The 20,941-nt window shown below is 41.3% G+C and overlaps 1 protein-coding gene across 1 annotated transcript; it reads left to right on the top strand.

Moving 5' to 3' along the window:
* The first annotated feature begins 2,835 nt into the window (after nucleotides 1-2,835).
* SAMD7 (sterile alpha motif domain containing 7) lies at nucleotides 2,836-15,132 on the top strand. Its single transcript, XM_075068970.1, has 6 exons — nucleotides 2,836-2,923; nucleotides 4,587-4,665; nucleotides 6,174-6,856; nucleotides 12,797-12,918; nucleotides 13,678-13,788; nucleotides 14,860-15,132. Exons 1-6 carry the CDS (start codon nucleotides 2,836-2,838, stop codon nucleotides 15,130-15,132), a joined length of 1,356 nt encoding a protein of 451 aa, XP_074925071.1.
* Nucleotides 15,133-20,941: the final 5,809 nt, after the last annotated feature.

Genomic DNA, 20,941 nt, shown 5'->3' with positions numbered 1-20,941 from the left:
CCATGAAAGTTGAACATACAAATGTAGAATTATGTACAAAAAAACTGCATTCTGTAAACAGGCAGCACTCACCCCTGCAGCACCTCCTACTGGTTATTTCAGGAATTAGCTCAAATTCCAGCTCAGAGCACCCTCTGCAGGCCATGATCCACCTGTCCTCTACTCTGGCCCCATGTCCCTCCCTGGACCCCAGTGCCCTTTTACATGGGATTCTACCCCCCTGGCAGTAACCCCTTTCTCTTTGGGGTTTCCCCCCTCCTGGGAACTCCCCACCCTCTATCCCCACTTTGCCTCAGTATTGGCTACTGCCAGTCATTGTCTAGCCCCAGTCCCTGGGGGCAGACTGCAGTACCAGCCACTCATCAGCAGCAAAGGGGTTTGGACCTGCTGCCTTGGCCTACCCCTGGGTTGCACCCTACAACCCCAGTACCTTGTGGCCTAATCCTAGGCCACAGCCTGGGGCTTTCCAGGCAGGAGCTCCCCAGCCTTTCCCCAGCACTGCTTTACTCTAGGTCCCTTGTCCAGTTCTATGCAGTCAGGCTCTTCTCCCACTACAGGCAGAGGGAAACTATCTGTGCTTCTGGCTTCTCTGCCTTTTATAAGGGCCTGTTGCTCAGTTTTGGGCGGGGCCCCAGCTGCTGCCACTTCCCCCAATCAGCCCAGCCTTAAAGGCTGCTTTCTCCAGCCTCACCCCTTCTCTGGGCTATTTTTAACCCCTTCAGGGCCGGAGCAAAGATCCACTCTGCTACACATTCAAAAATAAAACAATGTAAAACTTTAGAGCAGGGGTTGGCAACCTTTCAGAAGTGGTGTGCTGAGTCTTCATTTATTCACTCTAATTTAAGGTTTCACGTGCCAGTAATACATTTTAACGTTTTTAGAAGGTCTCTTTCTATAAGTCTATAATATATAACTAAACTATTGTTGTTATGTAAAGTAAAGTAAGGTTTATAAATAATTAGTAAGAGCTTCATTTAAATAAATAAAATGCAGAGCCCCGGGATGGTGCCAGACCGCATAGTGGCCACTGAAACAGCTTGCGAGTTGCCTTTGGCACGCGTGCCTACCCCCTGCTTTAGATCTAGATTCTACTCAGTCTTACTTCTGTCAACCAGTCGCCAAGAGAAACAAGTTTGTTTACATTTGCAGAAGATAATGCTGCCTATCTTGTTTACAAAGGTGTGAGTGGGACTACAGGCTGTAAAAGTTACATTTATTTGAATGCAGTTATTTTTTGTACTGTATTCTAACATTTGTAAGTTCAACTTTCATGATAAAGAGATTACTACAATGCTTGTATGGTGAATTGAAAAATACTAATTTCTTTTGGTTTTTACACTGCAAATATTGTATAAAAATAAATAAAAGTGAGTGCTGTACACTTTGTATTCTGTATTGTAATTGAAATCAATATTTTTAAAAATGTAGAAAACATCCAAAAATATTTAAATAAATGGTATTCTCTTATTGTTAACGGCGTGATTAATCGTATGATTAAATTTTAATTGCACAATCACAATTAATTTAACTTGCAAGCCCTATTATAATATGCTATAATTGATCAATGAGATGCTCAGTCAAGCGGGGGATATAAGTCTACATTTTAAATGGCAGTAAGTACGTTGTCTTGGTTTCCTTATCAATAGGTGGAATATAAAAATATGCTAACTAATATTATTTCTGGTAAGGTTCATACTGGATATAGAATCACTTACTGAACTTACAATAGAATTTTATATGCTTTGTGTTAGAACTGCGACAGCGACAAGAAGTGCAATGAGAAACCAGATGATGGCAGTAAACCCTCAGCTAATGGAGGGCAGGCCAGCAGAGAATGCAGCCAATTCCTTCACATTTGAACCTGCATTTGTAGACAGGTATTATCCCCACTTCTCACGGATTAAAAACAGCAAATCATCATATTCATGAATATGTGAAATTAAGATTGAGATTATTTTAACACAGTCTCTAGTTCTCTAAAATAGCCTTAATAACTAAGGGATGGATGAAGCTGTGTTCTCCCTATATTTAAATTTAATATCCTGTCTTTGGATACAGAATACTACATTGCTCCTGCTATGCTACTATCCACCTTTGCGCATAGCCCTAAATTCCACATGGACAATTGCTGAGGCAACTGTTCTAATACCAGTTACTCTGATTGAAACATATTTATTAGTCCCCCTCAAGTCCTAAGGTGAACATGAGACATTTTCTGACATAACTGATGGCCTATTCCATCAGAACTCAGAAAGACCAATATTGAAAAACATGCCAATTACTGACTCCTACTGCTAAGGACAGGAAAGTGTTAGTTGAGTCCCCATAAAATGCTCCTGACCATATTGTACAGACCAATCTGCCAGGACAGATGTCCAAAGGACCAATGGCATCAAAACATGTACACAAACAATACAACCAAACAGGGCAGTAATTTCTTTGACAAATGTCTGCAGCTCGCTACTAATTATGTGGTCTTTCTAAGGAGACTTGTGGTATGTCTACATTGCGAAAAAAAAATCCTGGCATCAAGTCTCGGAGCCCAGTTTCAGCTGATTTAGGCTTGCAGGGCTCAGGTGCAGGGCTCTAAAATTGCACTGTAGATCCCAACTTATCTGAGCCCAAACATTACACTGAAATTTTATAGCCCCGCAGCCCAAACCCTGTGGCCGTAAGTACAGCTGACTCAGGCCAGCTGCGGCTAGCCTCACACAGTCTTTTATTGCACCGTAAGATATATCTTTTTTGAGTCTTAGAATCTAAAAGTTGTGACTAGTCAGTATTTGCAATGGGAGACCTTGAAGAAATGCAGAGTGTTGCTATATGTTGGCATGAATGATTCAGGATGTCTTTCCTCTGAGTCACTTAAAAATCTGTGTTCAAGTGGGAGTGTTATGTGGTATGCTGGTTTTTCAGCTGAAAGGTAAAATTGGACCTGAGAATTTAGGTCTTAATCCGAGTATTTTATTACTTTTTACTTTAGCAAAAAATTTTTTGAGCAAATTCTGCAAATAGCTATCCCAGTTCTGCCACATGTCAAACGTGCCAGTCCTATTAAAGTCAAAGGAGCTGAATCAATGTATGTGAGTGATAGGATTAGAACATGACAGTTAAGTTAGGAGCATATACTTTAATATCTAATTGTAATTTTCTCTCTTTCCCTAGAGATCTGTTTGCCTTCCACTGAAATGATGCACCAGCTGACCAAGACAGATCCATTATAGCTTCCCACCTTGGACCTTCGGTCCCACAGCATGCAAACATCCAAACATATTGTCCAGTCGGTTTTTCCGGTCCAGGTAACAAGCCAGTTGAATGATCCTGTGAAGTACAGGTACTACTGAAAAAGTGGATATCCTGTTTTCATCAGATTTGTCACTGATGGCAATAAATAAGTTTTATGTATTTATGTTTGTAAAATAGCCTTGAAAGGAGCGGCCTGCCTAGCAGAAATCCCAATCTGCACCAATATGAGACTTCAGACATGCAACTAGAATTTATTAGGCACATCTTCACCTATATGCTTTGTGTGTGTGTGTGCACATCCTCCCCCTTGCTTTTGCATTTTCCAAATACAGTATGGCATTTGTCCATCTCTCTCCATATAAACAGAATGTTCTAGCCAGCAACATTTATCTGACTGGCAATGTTTCTTTGTGGTTACACACATTTAACTCTCTGTAAGGGATTTTTTTTGGTCTTAGCTGTTTTAAAGGGTTTGTTTCACTGGTCATTCTTCTTGATCCTGTTGCCCGGACCTATGTTACCTGGATATAATTTATTCCCATAAAATGGCTACATATTTGTTTTTAATAAAGTTTAGCTTGTGGTGCTCAGTCCTAAAGCAAGAGGTGGATACAATAGCAAATTTCATGGTTGCATAATTGTGCAACACATGTCATGCTGGGAATAACAAGTTAATAATGGACCATATCTTGAGATTCTTACTCAGGTCTGAGTAAAAACTGAGCAAGGACCCCAGATTTGGTCAAAGATGAATAAAAAGGCACTAGAAGCCACGATGGTCCAGAAACAGGAACTTTTGGCTTCAGCTTCTCACCCTTCTCTGAGTCTCTGACTTTGATTTACCATGTTTGGGTCTGATACAGTTCTCAGAGAGGAAATGTTATTAAAAAATTACTTGTAAGACCATTGCAGCTAGCCTGTAACTAGACTTTTAAGGAGTGTTCTTACATTTCTTTTCCTTTTTTAAACTATCAGTTATTATGTAATCAGTTGGTTCTCCATGTTCTTCAAAGACAGAAGTTATCTCATAAATGTCACTACTCTCACTTGCCTTAGAAGTATTGATGACAGGTGTTCCTAAGGTCCTGACCCTACAAACACTTGATACCAGGCTTAGTTATTACTACTATTAGTACCATTGAAGAGAGAAGAGTTTGCAGCATCTGGATTGAAGTTATACCAGTGACTCTGAAAAATATTCCATAGGCTACATTTTCAACAGGCCTTCTAACTGTTAACTTTTAACAATACTTTTAGGAACATCCAGCTATTTCAGGGAATAGGTGAAGTGTGAGTGCAATTCTAAACCTTTCTAACCATATATATATATTTTTTTCTAGGATATAGTTTTCTCCAGACAGAATCCATAGAAGCTGTGGCCAGAAGGCAGGAGTTGGTTCAAAAACAAAATATTGCCAGGTACCTGAATGTAAATTTTGCACTGCGGTGCAGGACTGGAGTGGGGACAAAGGAGGCAGACTGGGATGGTTAAGCTGCAAATTTTGTAATACACAACTTTTGGTGCCCCGTTAAAGGTAATTGCAGTACTTGTTCAAACCATCCAGATATATAAAAAATCCTCTGTTTCAGGAAGCCAGGGGCACAGAAGAACTTTCTGCTTCTCTCCCTCATTCTGCTTTTAGCTTTAAATAGCAGATATAAGATATAGGCCCAAGCTGGAACATCCAGAACTTGGTTAAAGATTGGATATGGATCTAGACTTTGCAGCTTGGAACTCTAGATTCAAATACCCTTGACCTTGGGAAAACTCAGAACCGGATCTGAACTTGGCAGTTTGGACTCATCACTCATAGTATTTTTTAAATTTGGATTGGAGGATTGGAAATCCCTACACCATGTACAGGATGCCCAGATGTCCTGGTTTAGTGAAGCAGTCTTGGTGTCATGGATGATTATATGGAAATCTGGTGATTGGTCCCAGTTTCAATGTAATCAGCTGGATTTCCTTCCCAATGTAGCAAACCCCTCACCTTTATATTGCAAGAGGAACTTGCAAGAGGGTTACCATAGTTCAGTTTCCCAAAAAGAGGACACTGCTAGAGGGGGGAGGGGAAATTTGGAGAGGTACAGCTGGGGATGCTGGAGGGAGTACCTACAGTGGGGGTACTCACTGGAGGTGGGAGGGGAGCCAGTCACAGCTTCCTGCTTCTGCACTGGCCTGTCCCCCTAAAGGACCTAGTGCCAGGAAAGGACTGATAAAGCATAGTGGAGCTTCACCTGACCTTCAGCATCTACCTCCTTTCTCTGGCAAGCCACCCTATGCCAGATACAGTGGTGGGCGGCTGGTACAGGAACATGTTCTGTTGGCTTTATATCAGTGGGTAGTTGCCTCCACAAAGGTAATTCTCTGATTGTCATGTACTGTCAGAATACAGCCCTTTGCACCATCTGAGCATTAGACAGAGACCAAGGTGCATTGGAGAGTTGACCCAAGATCTTTACTTACAGTTAATTGGCTCTGGCAGTATAGTCAAGGCCTCATGCATAATACGATTATATTACTGTATCAATTGCCACATAAGTGCCCTTTTTCAAGGTGTTGTATAATTTTCTGCTTGGAATCTAAGCTTTTTAAGTCTCTAGCCCTTGTGGTGGTGAAATGAGTCTAAATGATGCTGGGATGCCCGTATTATCAACTTATAAATCATGCTTTTGTTGGAAAATATTTCATCCCTTATTCTCACAAGCATAATATTCTGTGAGTTTTCTTTCGTGCATTTGACAACACTTTGTGTATAGTCACTTACTCTGTTTCCTCTGTTGTTCTTATGTTTCACACACAGCAACATGGGAAAGAAATATTTTTCTATTCATGTATTATATCAGTCTAGTTTAATCTGTCATTGAAAAAGAAATGACAAGAGAACTGATCAGACCTCACTGCTAATGCTCTGTTTACCTCTTAGGATGGAAATGGAAATGAGTGCTATTTTTCAACAAAAAGAAATTGAGAAAGCTCATCGTAAAGGGCTACTGGGTTTGGAAGCACCTTTCCTCTACCATGGAATCCCAGCTAGCCCAGTTGCTTTCCGTGGCAGGCACAGACTTCCTGAAGGCCACCTTTCTAGCGACCTATATGTTCATCGAACCACCCTTGATGACCTTCATGGCAATACCATGCTCATGGCAACCAGCCCATATCCTCCAATTAGCAACCTGCAAAGGGAGAGAGGCCGTCGGCCAGGGAGAAGAGCTGGGAATCACAAAACTAGTGATTGCAATGCCAATGGTGCCAAAAGCCAAGCTGAAGACAAAAATGCAGACTCTGCTTCCACCACTGCTGATGATGAGAAAGAGGACAAGAAAGAAACAGAGCTTGAGATGCTGAACAAACATGAGCAAAGCAAAACCCATGTTGAGCCATCTGCTACTGCTGTGAAAAGCTGTAAAGAGTATGAACACAGCCTGAGAAAAAGTTGTGTTACTCATGAAATTTCCACTGAAACAAATGGCTGCAGCAGTGCAAATGAGAAGGATCCCAATAACTCTTGCACAGCCTTTGATGACAAATATATGTATCCTTCTGCAATCCCATTCTCAGCACTGCCATATAGCTTCCCAGTACCCAGCAATCCATTACTGCCTCCAGGTTTGTCAAGTTGGTCTCTTTTTTTTTTTTAATTGATTAGCTTTCTCATCATCCTCTTTTTATTTAAACTCCACTTACAATGATAGAGTCAGGGTTTCAAAATGTGGACTTCATTAATCAGGGGCATATGCTGCAGCTAACATGACCTGATAAGTACACATCAGTGATGGCAAACAGTTATTTCTCCCATTTATAGAGATCTCCACATGTTATTTGCTGGCATATGAAGGTTTCATTCTCTAAGGCAGTGATGTTCAATCTTGCAGAACCACGTGGGAAGTAGATGGAGTTACAGAGGAGCAAAGTCACAAAGTAACCTCCTGATGCAAACATCACAATAGTGTGTCTTGCCATTATGTTTTGCAAAATGATCTCATCACATGCTGGTGGGATATTAACACATATATCATGTCAGGATAATATTGTGGTTCTCTGCAACCCTATTTGATACATTCTGTCTTCCCAGCTCTTCCAGGCTGCCTGGTGGGATCCTGGCAGCAACTGCCCATTTGAGCAACAAACCTATGTGTGTGTTGGGCAGCACAGGAAGTTCTCCTATCAGCTGCCCTCTGCTTGAGACCAAATTCATGCCTCAGGTTTGCTATGTACACATGACAGCTTACGTCAGTGTAAACTATGTCACTCAGGGGTGTGAGTAAGGCCTTGTCTGCACTACAGTTTTGTTGAAAAAACTCAGCTTTTGTCAACAAAACAATGGAAGTTTACACACTGAAATGTTCCTCTCATCGATGTAACTCCACGTAATAAGACCACCTTGACGAACGGCATTGAGCTTTTTGCGACATAGAGTGACGCAGCAGCAGTGCAGACACCTCACTTGGTTATGTCACCCTAACTCACCTCCAGGAGATGTTCCACAATGCCCATCATGACCACTCTGGTCAACAGTTTGAACTCTGCTACCTGAAGATACATAGGTATGCGACTCCCCTCCATTTTAAGGCCTGGGATTTTTTAAAATTCCTCTTCCTGTTTGCTCAGTGTGAACAGTTCACATAGGATCTTCTCAGGTGACCATGCCGGCTTTATGCAGCAGACGTGCTTCCATGTGGAGCACACCAGAGCTGTTGGATCTGCTGAGTATATGGAGAGAGGAGGCTGTGCAGTTGCAGCTTCACACAAGCCGTAGGAATTTCGATAGCTATGGACCGATTGCTAGAGGCATGCAGGAGAAGGGGCACGAAATGGACACACAGCAGTATCGTGCTAAAATCAAGGAGTCAGGCAGGTGTACCAGGAGCCTAACCAAGACACGCTGCTTCCATAAGGTGCTGCACGCCATCCTCAGCAGTGACCCCACCTTCACTGTCAAGAGTCCCATGGATACTTCGAGGGCAATAGAGGCCGCGGACAGCAGACTCAACTCTGAGAAAGTGGTGGACGAGGAGGTGGAGCTAGAGAAATATGTGGAGAACACGGCAGGGTTGTCTGGTGGTGTGGTGTGTCAGGACCTCTTTTCCGCTCCCAGGATCTAGCCAGTCCCAGCACTCCAGCTATGGCACGCAGGATGCCGGAGAGGGGAGATCTGGTAAGTGCTCATTTTGCTTTCATACTGCATGGTGAGAGGAGATTGAGCTCTCACGTACTTTGTTATATGGCAGAGGAGGGATAAGGGACAGAAATTAACACCAGAACTTGTCCATCTATGCCAGTGGTTCTCCAGCTTTTGCACTGGTGATCCCTTTCACACAGCAAGCCTCTGAGTGAGACCCCCTTGATAAATTAAAAACACTTTTTTGTATATTTAACACCATTATAAATGCTGGAGGCAAAGTAGGGTTTGGGGTGGAGGCTGACAGCTCGCGACCCCCCTTGTAATAAACTCGCGACCCCCTGAGGGGTCCCAACCCCCAGTTTGAGAACTCCTAATCTACGCAGTGAGGCCATGGTGGGAAAGTTTGGTAATATACATGGGGATGTCTCTGGAATCTTCCATAGTGATCTCTAGGAAATTTTCCTGTAGGTATTCTGCAATCCTCTGCCAAAGGTTTCTTGGGAGAGCTGGCTTGTTTCTCCCTCCACTACAGGAAACTTTCTCATGTTACCCAGCAATTATTTCTACAGGGGCCAATGCGGCACACAGGCCAGCAGCGTACGAAGCCAGTCTGAAGCCACACAAATGCAGGAGATCTCCTTTGCAGCCTAGGTTATCCTTAAGAGTGAGATATTGGGTTTGATTACCCTAGCCTGTGGAAAAGAGTACCAAAATTCAGATTAGGCTCCCTACCACCTTATAATAACCCCCTTCACAAACTACCCTTTGTCCCTTCTTGTCCTTTCTGCCTTGCCCACCCCACCTCCCTGGGAATGCATCATAACTGGGACTTGCAGCAACCTGTGTGCTAGCCAAGAGGCAGTGAGAAAGAGGTGTGTGTGACTTTTCTGATTCACAGCTGTGAGCGTACTCACAATACTGTCTCTCTTCATAGTTTCTTTGCATTCTGCAGATGTGCCCTTGAGAACACACTCTTCCATGCCAGTGGAGTGCCTCCATCAGATAAGGCAGCAACCGAGGAGGAGTAAGGAGGATATGTTTCGTGAAGTGCTGCAGTCAAGAGATGCAGCACACAGCCAAATAACAGCATGGAGGGAGACAGTGAAAGACTGAGGCTGAATAGCCAGGAAAGGACACAGGGGCAGAAGCAGATGATAAAGTTCATGGAAGACCAAACGGAGACGTTGAAGTCCCTCATTAGCCTGCACTCAGAGCTATCTGTGCTCAACTCCCACTCCAACCACTACAGAACTCCAATCTATGCCCTCCCCAAACTCCCGCACTGCATTCATCATGTGCTCCCGGTTCCTCACAGTACCCCATGCACTCCATGTCTAGGGACTGATTTCCAATGAAAATGGGAATTTCACCCAGCTGTGAGAGCCTTAACCACAAGACTGTTCCTCATTTTCATCCTGTTTGTTCAAAAGTTTGTGTTTTATCTCTTCATTAAACTTGAGTCTTTGAAATAAAATGAGTCTGTATTTGTGAAATACATACATCACTCAGTGCTAATATTGAAACACAGTGGCTATAGGTAGGAATATTTGCTCCTTGCAATTAACGTTCATGAAGCAAACACTACAGGGATAATTCATGGTAGCAAGTAAACGTTGCCTGGTCAAATGCGTCAAATAGACACATTACTATGAATCACTGTCAAACTGTTCCTTTAAACCCTCCATAATTTGAATTGCCTCCCGCCACACCCCTCTAATTGCCCTTGTATCTGGCTGCTCAAAATCAGCTCAGCCAAACAGCCTCAGCAGCCTATTCCCAGGGAAATTTTTCCCCCTTTGATTCACAAATGTTATGGAGAGTGCAGCAGGCTGCAATAGCCATCGGAATATTTTCCTCACTGAGGTCTAACTGACCACCAGTGACCTTTTAATCAGCCGAAGGCACATTCAACAGTCATTTGGCAGCTGCTGAGCCTGCGGTTACAGCACTCCTTGCTGTTATGTAGGTTCCCAGTGTAAAGCTTCATGAGCCATAGGAGCAAGGGGTATACAGAGTCTCCAAGGATCACTATGATCATTTGCATATTCTGCACTGGAATCTTCTAGTTTGGAAACAAAGTGCCAGTGTGCTGCTTTCCACACAGTCCAGTGTTCCAAAAGATGCACCTTCCCTGACCACCCTGCATTGACATCAGTAAAATGGCCCTGGTTGATGTGCTCTGTCACATGATGTTTGGGGGCCAAAATTGGGACATGCATTCTATCTATTGCCATGCCACAGTTAGGGAATCCCATTGCCTCAAAGCCATCAATTATTTCCTGGATGACAGACCAGTAGCAGTCTGGAGTTGTCAGCTTCCACACACTGATCGCCAATCGCTTTTGCACACTGAGGGAAGCTCTCATTCTGGTGTCCTTGCACTGCAATACTGGAGGAAGCGCCACACGCAGTTCCAGGAAGGTGGCTTTGTGCATCCAAAAGTTCTGTAGCCACTGCTCATCATCTCATACATGCATCATGATGCGATCTCCCACTCAGTGCTTATTTCCTGAGCCCAACACTGATGATCCACAATGGCAACCTGGTCAGTGAATGCCAGCAGCAATCTTGATTTGTTTCCATGGCAGACAGAAAGGCAGGCATCACCAATTCACTCTCTGTTTTTCAGTTCATGAAATACTGCAGGACCAGCCGTGTTGTGTTCATAATGCTCATCACCAGAAAGGTCAGCAGCTCAGGATCCATGTCATCAGGCACAGATGGCGGGCACACAGTTTACAAGGGCTGCTGAAAAACAGCGCAAAACAAAGTAGGAAGCCCATGGAATGATAGGATGGAAAGAACTGCATCAATGGATTGCGAGCAAGTCCCCATGATGCAGGGCAATCTGTTCCCAGAGCTCCCAGCGGCAGAGGGCAACAGAGGTTGGCGAGTTTCACTGTGGGATAGCTACCCTTGATGCAGTGCTCTCCTATTGATGCAAGAGCAACGACTGTGGATGTGCTCATCTGACACAAGGGCTAGTGTGTAGATGTGCTCCACTGATGTTATTAAAGAGACTTATGATTGTTGACAAAACTTAAGTCAACTTAACTCTGTACAGTAGATCCCGTGAGTAATTTAAGTTACACCAACCTAAGCACCAGCATGGACAGTGCTATGTTGGTGGGAGAGCTTCACAGGATCACTGTTCTACAGCCATTCCTAAGTGCTCTAATAGCAATGGGTCCAATCCTGACAAACCTTCCATTCACTTAAATGGCAGCAGGTTCAGGTCTTTATCCTAAAACATCCACAAAAGTCAGTTTGTATTGCTGCAAAATGAATTCATTAGCTTGCAGATTTGCGTTACATGTTTGTTTCCTGTCTGCAAAATGAATTTAGGTTAATACAATGCCAAACCAACCAACCAAAAATTGCTGAAGTTTCTGAACTAGCCTATCTCTTCTGCCCATACTCTTTCTGCATGAATTTACAGCAGATATTAGTTGTGATGGACTGAGTTTGGGTGCATATATAGTCTGTATATAACAGCAGTTCTCAAACTTTGGGTTGGGACCCTGAAGTGGGTCACAACCCTGTTTTAATGGGGTCACCAGGGCTGTTTTACACTTGCTGGGACCTGGGCCAAAGCCCAAACCTGAGGGCTTCAACCCTGGGTGGCGAGGCTCAAGTTACAGGCTCCCTGCCTGGGGCTGAAGCCCTTGGGCTTTGGCCACCCAGCCTGGCGCAAAGGAGCTTTGGCTTTGTCCCCCTCCACCCAGGGTGGTGTGGCTTGGGCAGGCTCAGGCTTCAGTCCCCACTCCTGGGGTCCTGTAGTAATTTTTGTTGTCAGAAGGGGGTCGCGGTGGAATGAAGTTTGAGAACTGCTGGTGTATAACATGCATTGTGAGCTTTGTTATATTTTTTATGAAGTGCTGTTTTGTCATTTTACAGAAGAGGTCCCTAGTACAATGCTTCATCTAGAGACTGATGTGCCTTCAAACAGTATAGAAGATGTTGACTTTTAGTATTTACCTGGAGACTGACACATATAATAAGCAGTTCATGCTTCATCATGATATGAATGAGTGTGACACAGAGCACTGTTATCGGCTTGCATGTTTGTTCACTTGAAATATTAGTCAGTCAAGTTAAAATAGTGGTAAGGTATAACAAATCAAAAGCATCAGATAATGTAGTCTTTAGAGAAAATGCTGCAGCATGGTAGGCATGTACAGTACCATCAGAGAAAATAAGAGTAATCAAATAAAAGAAAAAACCAAACCCTTCAGAATTAGAAAGTGATGAGTGACTATTTAGTATGTTGCTTAGGACTATGTTATAAGTACATGACCATAAAGTATTGTTAGTATATGAAGTAGGTCCTGTAGATGTGTATAAACTCTTACTTTTAATAAGATTTTCTATTGTTTTGCCTGTTGAGATGATACAAACACAACATTTTTGTTTCCTTCTCAAAGGAGCACATGGCCTGATTTTGAGTGGAGAAGATATTTCTTCAATTGAAGATATTCGCAAATGGACTGTTGATGATGTATACAACTTTATTATTAGCCTTCCAGGTTGTTCAGATTATGCACAGGTGACCACAAGTATTAATCATACTTACATTTTTAGACATTTAAAGATACATGCCCTGGATTTAAAGTTCTGCTAACATTATTTTATCTACTGAAATTAAATTATTATTACTATTTATTATTTGCAGTAGAGTATCTTGAGGACCCTTTGTGCAAGGCAATGTGTAACCATGCAGTTAAAGGTAGCAAACAATGTAGGTTAATGCTTGTTTGTGGTTGTATGCTGCAATACAGAGTGTTCTATTATGGCGTAATATGAGAATGTTAATAGGAGAACAACTGTATAAGGAAGTGTTTTAATACCCCACCTTCTGCCAGTATAGCACTTGCACAACTTTCAAACAGGCAGAAGCAATTGCATGGTCCTGTGATGTTAAGCAATGTTTTAAGCAATAGTGAAATTACTTCATTCAATTTCATGAAAAAGCATAAGCAGTATAAACAGGAGGCTGAAAATCTGCATATTCATGGATAAAAAATGAATGACTAAGACATGAGCTTCCCTGTAATTGATCACTTTTGTTAAAATAATAAAACTAAATGATGTTGCAACATTACACAGCTGGAACTCTGAGAGCAAGTGGATGTGCTGCAGGCACAGATGATAACAGCCACATCCATCTGCTCTCAGATTAACATAAAGCTGAATTATTTCCATGTTACTGTTTCCTTCCTTTATTGCCTGGGTATCAGGATTAAAATAGAAGACATAAAAGAGTCTGTTTTAACAAGCCATTGTGTGCATTTTATTGTTTGATAAGGTATTTAAAGATCATGCTATTGATGGAGAAACCCTGCCACTACTCACAGAAGAACATCTGTTGGACACAATGGGATTAAAACTTGGACCAGCACTAAAAATTCGATCTCAGGTACTGAAATGCTAAATGGAGGGAGAATGAAAGATTTGTGTTGCATGGGAAGGTGACAAAATTTTGTTGATTTTCTTTGAAGTTATAACATTCTTTCACCCATAAAATATCTGAAATAGTATTGTGACAGGGTGCACTATCTAGTCCCAGTGGACAGTGCATTAACTCCAATTCAGCTTCCCTTTGCTTTTCATGAGTGCCCTGGGGAAGATCTATGAACAGCTGCTTGAGAGACAGTGATGGAAGAGAATGCCTTTGGGAAGGCTGGGATCCATAGCCAGGGTCATAAGATTGGGTTGAAATTAGAAAGACTTGTCTGATCAATTAGTTCATCTCCCCTTTTTTCTCTCTCTCCTCTAACCAACAGAGGATTGTTCTCTCCTGTAGATTCTCCATTACTTTGACCTGCCCTTTAAAATAACCCAAGTGATGAAGCTTCCATCACTTTCTTTGGGATAGTATTCCACACTGTTACAGATCTCACTGATAAGAAAGTTTTCCTGCCCATCAGTTACAAATGTCCTGTTCTTAATTTCATCCACTGACTTCAAATTTGTTCTCATTTCTCTTTGTCTCGTCTATCTTTCTCCTAACCCATGTTCCTTTTCTTCTTCTTCTTCTTAACCCATGTATATCTCTCATTCTCCTCTTATTAAACCTATTTCTCTCTTCTCTTAATCATTTGTCTTATATACCACCAATAGCCTGTATTATGCATGCTGAAGTGCACCACCTACTGGGAAGAAAGGAGTTTGTTGTCTAGATTCAAAGGGTGCTTGCTCTCCTTCCCCTACAGATTGTGCTGAGCACAGCCAAACCAATTCAGCAGAAGTTGGGCATAGCTGAAACTGAGAAGCAGGGGCAGTGGAGGACATTTCTGAATTTTTGTTAACCATCCTTAGATCTGACTCTATGAGATGGCTGGAGGCGATACAACCTGAAGGCTCTGAGGTCATGTCCCCATCAGCCCTGTGGATAATTTGGACTACATTCAAATTTAAGGTTAAGATGAGCAATTAGTTAAACTGACATTAATTGAAGTAATTACTGTAATTGCTTATGTCTTTAAAGGTGTCTCGGCGGCTGGGCAATGTGTTCTACATGATGAATCTTCCTATGTCCATGCCCCTTCCTTCTGCTACAGGCAAACCATCAGAGCAGCCCTCCGACATGGCCTCCCCTATGCGCTGCAATAGCAGTGGTGATACACTGGGCAGTCCCTGCTCCCAAGACCCAGAAACTTCAAAAACAGTGGAGCAGACTGTTTCAGAAAACAGGGGAAATCCATGTGACACAGCTGGAGCCCAGACTGACTTTCAGATGATCAATTTTCAGAAGAGCTGAGCTGGGTCCAACATGTACAATGTTTTCAGTAATACAGTAGAACCCCTATGTTTCAGATGTTCCTTGAAACCATTTGTAACCTTCATATAACCAGGGATAGTGAAATAACCTCCAAATGCAGCAGGACTCAGTAAAATATTTTTAAAAGCATTTTTTAAAAAGTGCAAATACACATTAGTGCAATTAATTTAAAGTGCAATTCATACAAGTTAATATTAATGCAACTAAAGCCTAAATTTAAATCAAAACTCCAAAAGTATCATTCAGAACTGTTAGGGATTCAAAGAATACTGTCTTAGGGCTTGATCCCACAGGCTGCTGAGTGCTGAGGAACTAGCTGTGAGAGGGAAAAGAATAGCACTGAACAATTGGCTTTTGCTCAGCATCTCTTAGTGACTTCTGCTGAGAGCCCAATTCTGCTTTGCCAGTCAATGGCAAAATTCATATGGAATTTAATGCGAGTATATGGGAACAGTTTCAAACTATAGAGAAATTTGCCTAGTGCTCTGCAATTTGAGTAAATCTCAATGTCCTCCCTGAACTGAGCATTTGTGTGTAGTGGAGAAGTAGATGCAGGGTGTGGGCATCACAAACTGGTTAAATCCTGGATATTAAAATGATGCATGGAACTGCTATATTCATTATTCTGAGATACTCCTGCTGCTGCCCTTGAGTTCTGCTTTGCCTGATTGCACATATGAGCTGAGTTTAGGAGAAAGTGAGAGCAGAGGCTGTCATGAAGACAAGCCAAGAAAGAAATGTTTTCCAGTTCTTGCAGCTGGCTGGCTCAATGCCTCAGAGTCACAACCAATGATAGGCTCAGAATTCCTGCTGGCCTATTGACCTGCGGCAGCACCCATTCCCCGTGTCTTAATTTACCTTATTAGACCACTTATTAAAACGCACCACGCTCAGCAGCATACCTTTTGCATATAACACATTTCAAGGGACGTCACTCATTTTAATGCCAAAATTATCTATGTTATGCACTAATTTGGTGTCCCTCACTTTTTCTGTTGAAAATGATCTGCAACAGAACAAACAAGGATCATGAAGCTGACGTTTTAGAAAGGGATAAATCTCAAAGCATTTTGTGATGTTTCCTGCATTAATTATTTTGTGTGTTCGTCACTGTTGGTTTTTGTCGCATACTTTGTCCCATATTCAGGTCTTGGCAGGCTGAGAGAGATAGTCAGTAACATGCTGCCTTAATGGTGGCACTGTAATGCTCTCTCCCAGTTTCATCCGCATCCCTGCAGGACTGGGCCCTTACGCCTGGAAACACACACACTTTTTGGATAAAATGGAGTTTTGTAAATTGAGGGTTGATAAACTGGGGTTCTACTGTATGTCATTAACAGAGAGTCTCTTTCCCCTAGTCTACTTGATGTGGCCTTGAGTAATTAAACAAAAGGAAAACTGATGCTTAGGATGGTAAGTGTCTAAGTATGTTTTTAATTTACCATGATTGTGGGGGAAAAGTAATTTAAAATTTTAAATTAGGGGAACCTGTTCTTTTGTTTTATCTTTAAGTAAATCATGTTATATTATGACAGGTTTCAGAGTAGCAGCTATGTTAGTCTGTATCCGCAAAAAGAACAGTAGTACTTGTGGCACCTTAGAGACTAACAAATTTATTTGAGCATAAGCTTTCGTGGGCTACAGCCCACTTCATCGGATGCATAGACTGGAACATACAGCAAGAAGATATTTATACATACAGAGAATATGAAAAGGTGGAAGTAGCCATACCAACTGTAAGAGGCCAATCAATTGAGATGAGCTATCATCAGCAGGAGAAAAACAACTTTTGAAGTGATAATCGAGATGACCCATAGAAGGTGTGAGGATACTTAACAAGGGATACATATAAGTATCCTTCTATGGGTCATCTCAATTTTCACTTCAAAATTATTTTTTTTCCTGCTGATGATAGCTCATCTTGATTGGCCTCTTACAGTTGGTATGGCTACTTCCACCTTTTCATGTTCTCTGTATGTATAAATATCTTCTTGCTGTATGTTCCAGTCTATCCATCCGATGAAGTGGGCGGTAGCCCACGAAAGCTTATGCTCAAATAAACTTGTTAGTGTCTAAGGTGCCACAAGTACTCCTCTCCTTTCATGTTATATTAGTCTTTGGTCTTGTAGATCACACCTTGTTCATTAGATAATGTGTGAAAGATGCCTAACAGCAGCAACTAATGAAGAAGCTTATTTACTGTATTTGTACTGTCATACTGTGTGCCTTTAGGCATATTCTCTTATTGAAACAGCTAAGTTTGGGCCTAAAAAGAGTAGGGGCCTGATTCTGCTTCATGGGAGTTCTGGTCATTGACTTCTATTGGAGCAGGATGGACTCTAATACTGACATATTGTGTATTTTCTCTACATACTAGAACTAGGGTTCTGGTTTTAGGGCTAAATTAATAAAACCCAACAAACCTATCAATGATATGTCTGATATATATAGTAAATACCCCAAATTTGTCATTTTTGCAGTATTTAAAAACTATTTATCGTGCTAGGACCCTACAGTCCTCTCTACTCATGAGGGCCTGATCCTAATCCTATTGAGTCAATGGAGTCGTTCTGTTGACTATGGGTTTTAGATCAGATCTTTGGAGATCATCCCTGGGAATAAAGGGTACAAAGGGAACAATCTTTGATATAATTCAAAGAAAACAATGTTTTAAGCAGAGATTTAAAAAAACCATTGTTTACTTCTAAAATATGAGTAAAAAATTCCCTAAAATTAAACACTGTAATGAGAAAAAAAAAAAAAAAAAAAACCTGAAGCCGAAAACTAAGTATAACTCCATAAGGTTCTCTACAAAAAAAACAAAACCAAAAAAACTAAGTGTTATAAACTTAGAATGGTAATTAGTTTGCTGTCAATTTTTCTCAGATAACTTTACCAGTATTGACCTCTACCCTTTTCATTAACTTTTTTGTATTTTTCATGCTAAAAACTTTCTAGAAAGGATTTTGGTTTTTCTGTAAAAATAATCAAAATTTACTTTTAAAACTTTTGGATAAAAGGCCACTGTCAACTTAAAACACATTCTTCCTGAAACATCTTTACCTAATATTCGAGTCAGTATGGCTTATGATTATTAAAAGTGAAAGCGATTAGAGTAAAAAATTATTCTTCGTTCTTTCATTGCGCTCTTAACAGTTCTTTATTCATAGTAAGTTTCACTGTAGTCACACATTCCTTTTGTTGTGTAGTTTTTCAACACAGCAACAGGAAAGACAATTTAAAAAAAATGGCAATTGTAAAACCACAAAAATAGTCAGAGAGACTGAGGGACAGGTGTAGTGCCTGAAGCTATTTTAAATTATTTATTTTTTTGTAAAACTGACCAGATTTCCAGTTGGCAGTATCCTTTATCTTATTGAAACAATTAATGCAATGGTCCTTCCAATCTTCCCTTCCTTCTCATTGTATGGAACATTCCGTTTGTGACTTAATTTTAAGTTGCAAGACTTTCAAACTTGTACCTTTATGAAAGCCTTACTGTTATATAAAAAGAGTTACACAGTACCCATGAAATTCTCCTTCACATGGGAGGGTAGAGCTCTGCTGTTCTCTCAGGTCAATTGGTCATAAGAGTCACTGCAAAGCTAAAGAGGCTAAGTGACATCTCTTTGTAGCTGAGAATAGCACCTTTGCAGTACCTATTAAGGATAGGATAGGAAGGAAGCCAGATTTATTTTTAAAGAAACCAGAGGGGACTTTAACACAATATACCATACCCTAGAATAAGATGATTTCAGATCTGGAGCTGATTTCGGAATTTAGGCCTATCTTTCTAAATGGGCTCAAATCTGAACACTCCAAAAGGTGGGGAAAATTGGACCTGAACTTTGCAGCTTGGACTGTGAAAGAAACATGATCATTTTGCACATATGGGATTATTCTGCCCATGCTGAAAAAGAATTATTTATCAGTTTTCTATGCCTGAAACATGTCACTTAGGGCAGCCAAAATATAATGAACACAGATTTGCAGGGTAGAAATCTGTGGTGGGATGAACTGGGAAGAAAGAGGATTCGTATAAACAGACACATCCATTCTCTTTGTATACGAGGAGAAACCTCTAGTGATGAATGTTCTCTTCCAAGAGTTCCCTACCAGCTCCTGAAATAAGAATGAAAAGCAAAAAAAATTCTTCACAGCACTACTAGACAGGGCTACATATTCAGCCCTTGCTATGCTTTTCAGATTATATATATATATTTTTAACAAATATTACATGCTGCACTAGAGGTGTAACTAGCCGTCTCAAATATGTACCCATATTGGCTGAGCTTTGTAATTTACTGGTGTTCCGGTGTCCATGCCACCTTTGTGTTCTTTTGTTTTGATGTGCCACTGAAATCACAATTGAACACAGATGATGCACCTGAATACACGTGGTAGCACTGGACATTATTTACTTAATGAAGCAGTTAATGAAGGGGTGTATGTCTTATATGTGTTCAAATTATTTTGCCTGTGTCTGCACTAGATGTATAAGCTAGTAGGGGCAGGGACTGTGACTTTTTGTTTGTACAGAGCCAAGCTCAATGACAAGGCTTAATAAATAAAATATAATACTGGATGTGTTGAAAATCAATCTGTGCTAGGAATAACTGAATTAGAAATACTTCTGACGAGAAGAAAAAATAGAAGTTGGAAAGTCCATCAATACCAGTCTTTTCTCACCCCATATTGCAGAATTTGATGATGTAGACTACGCCCATATAGTCTTAATAGACGATTCCATTCTTAATAGTCCAGAGTAAGGTGAAAAATCTCTAAAGGAAACTCAGTATGATCAGTGAGAGGAATTCCAATCTGACCCCAAATCAGATAATTATTGTAATTCAGTGCATCAAAGAAAGAACTGCCAGTTAAGAATTACCACTGATGTTTCAGGCTATGCAGTGACCAAATAATTGCCCATTTTTAAAAAAAGAAATCCTAGAATTGTGGAATAGTCTTCACAGGACAGAGAATTCAAAATGTTAATTTTTTTGAGTATGGAGGGAAAAAAAATATCTGAACTTTTTAACCTCAATTTATGTTTTCTGGGCTGTCCACATATTTTCTTACTGTAGCTTAGTTCAAACAGAGCCTCACCTAAACTTTTGAGGTCTCCTTTAAGTACTATATTACCATCCCCATAAGCTTCTCTACAAACTCTATAGGCTTCTGCTCACCAACCTGCTGTCACAGCTATGACCTTACATAACTTTTATCAGTTGAGCCGCTCTCCTTAGAATCTTCTCCATCCCACAAATGTTTTACAGAAGGTTACTGAAAACTGGACACAGCACTTCACAAGGTACTTCCCTCAGATGCTGAACAATGGTATAATGGCTTCTCTTGTTTTATTTGTAATACTTCTGATGCAGCTCAGGAACTGACTAGTCTTCTTTGCTGCAACTGAATAACACATTCCCATACAGCTGACTTGAATCCCTATCAGCATAGGCAGCTGGTGGCTAGGGCTAGAAGAGATCAGTCCCCACAAATTGCTCTCTGCCAGGCGCACAGGATCTTGCTGCTCAGCGTCTCTGCCTCTGACCTGTTTGCACCTGGACACAGGATCAGTCACAGGGGGCAGAGCCTGGGACTAGGAGCAGGAGTCCATGCACTGGGTTTCAGTGTCACCCACATTTGGTCTGGCTGTCTCTTCATCATGCCAGCAGGGAACAACCAGCCTATGGGGAGGTGCTAACTGGAGCTGGGTGGCATGGGGCAGAGCTGGACTCAGTGCTGATGGGAAAACAGAGCTGAGCTGAATGGTCTGAGGGAGCAG

Source organism: Chelonoidis abingdonii, chromosome 8 (genome assembly GCF_003597395.2).
Source record: "Chelonoidis abingdonii isolate Lonesome George chromosome 8, CheloAbing_2.0, whole genome shotgun sequence".
NCBI lineage: Eukaryota > Metazoa > Chordata > Testudines > Testudinidae > Chelonoidis > Chelonoidis abingdonii.
This window is presented reverse-complemented; position numbering and strand designations above follow the sequence as displayed.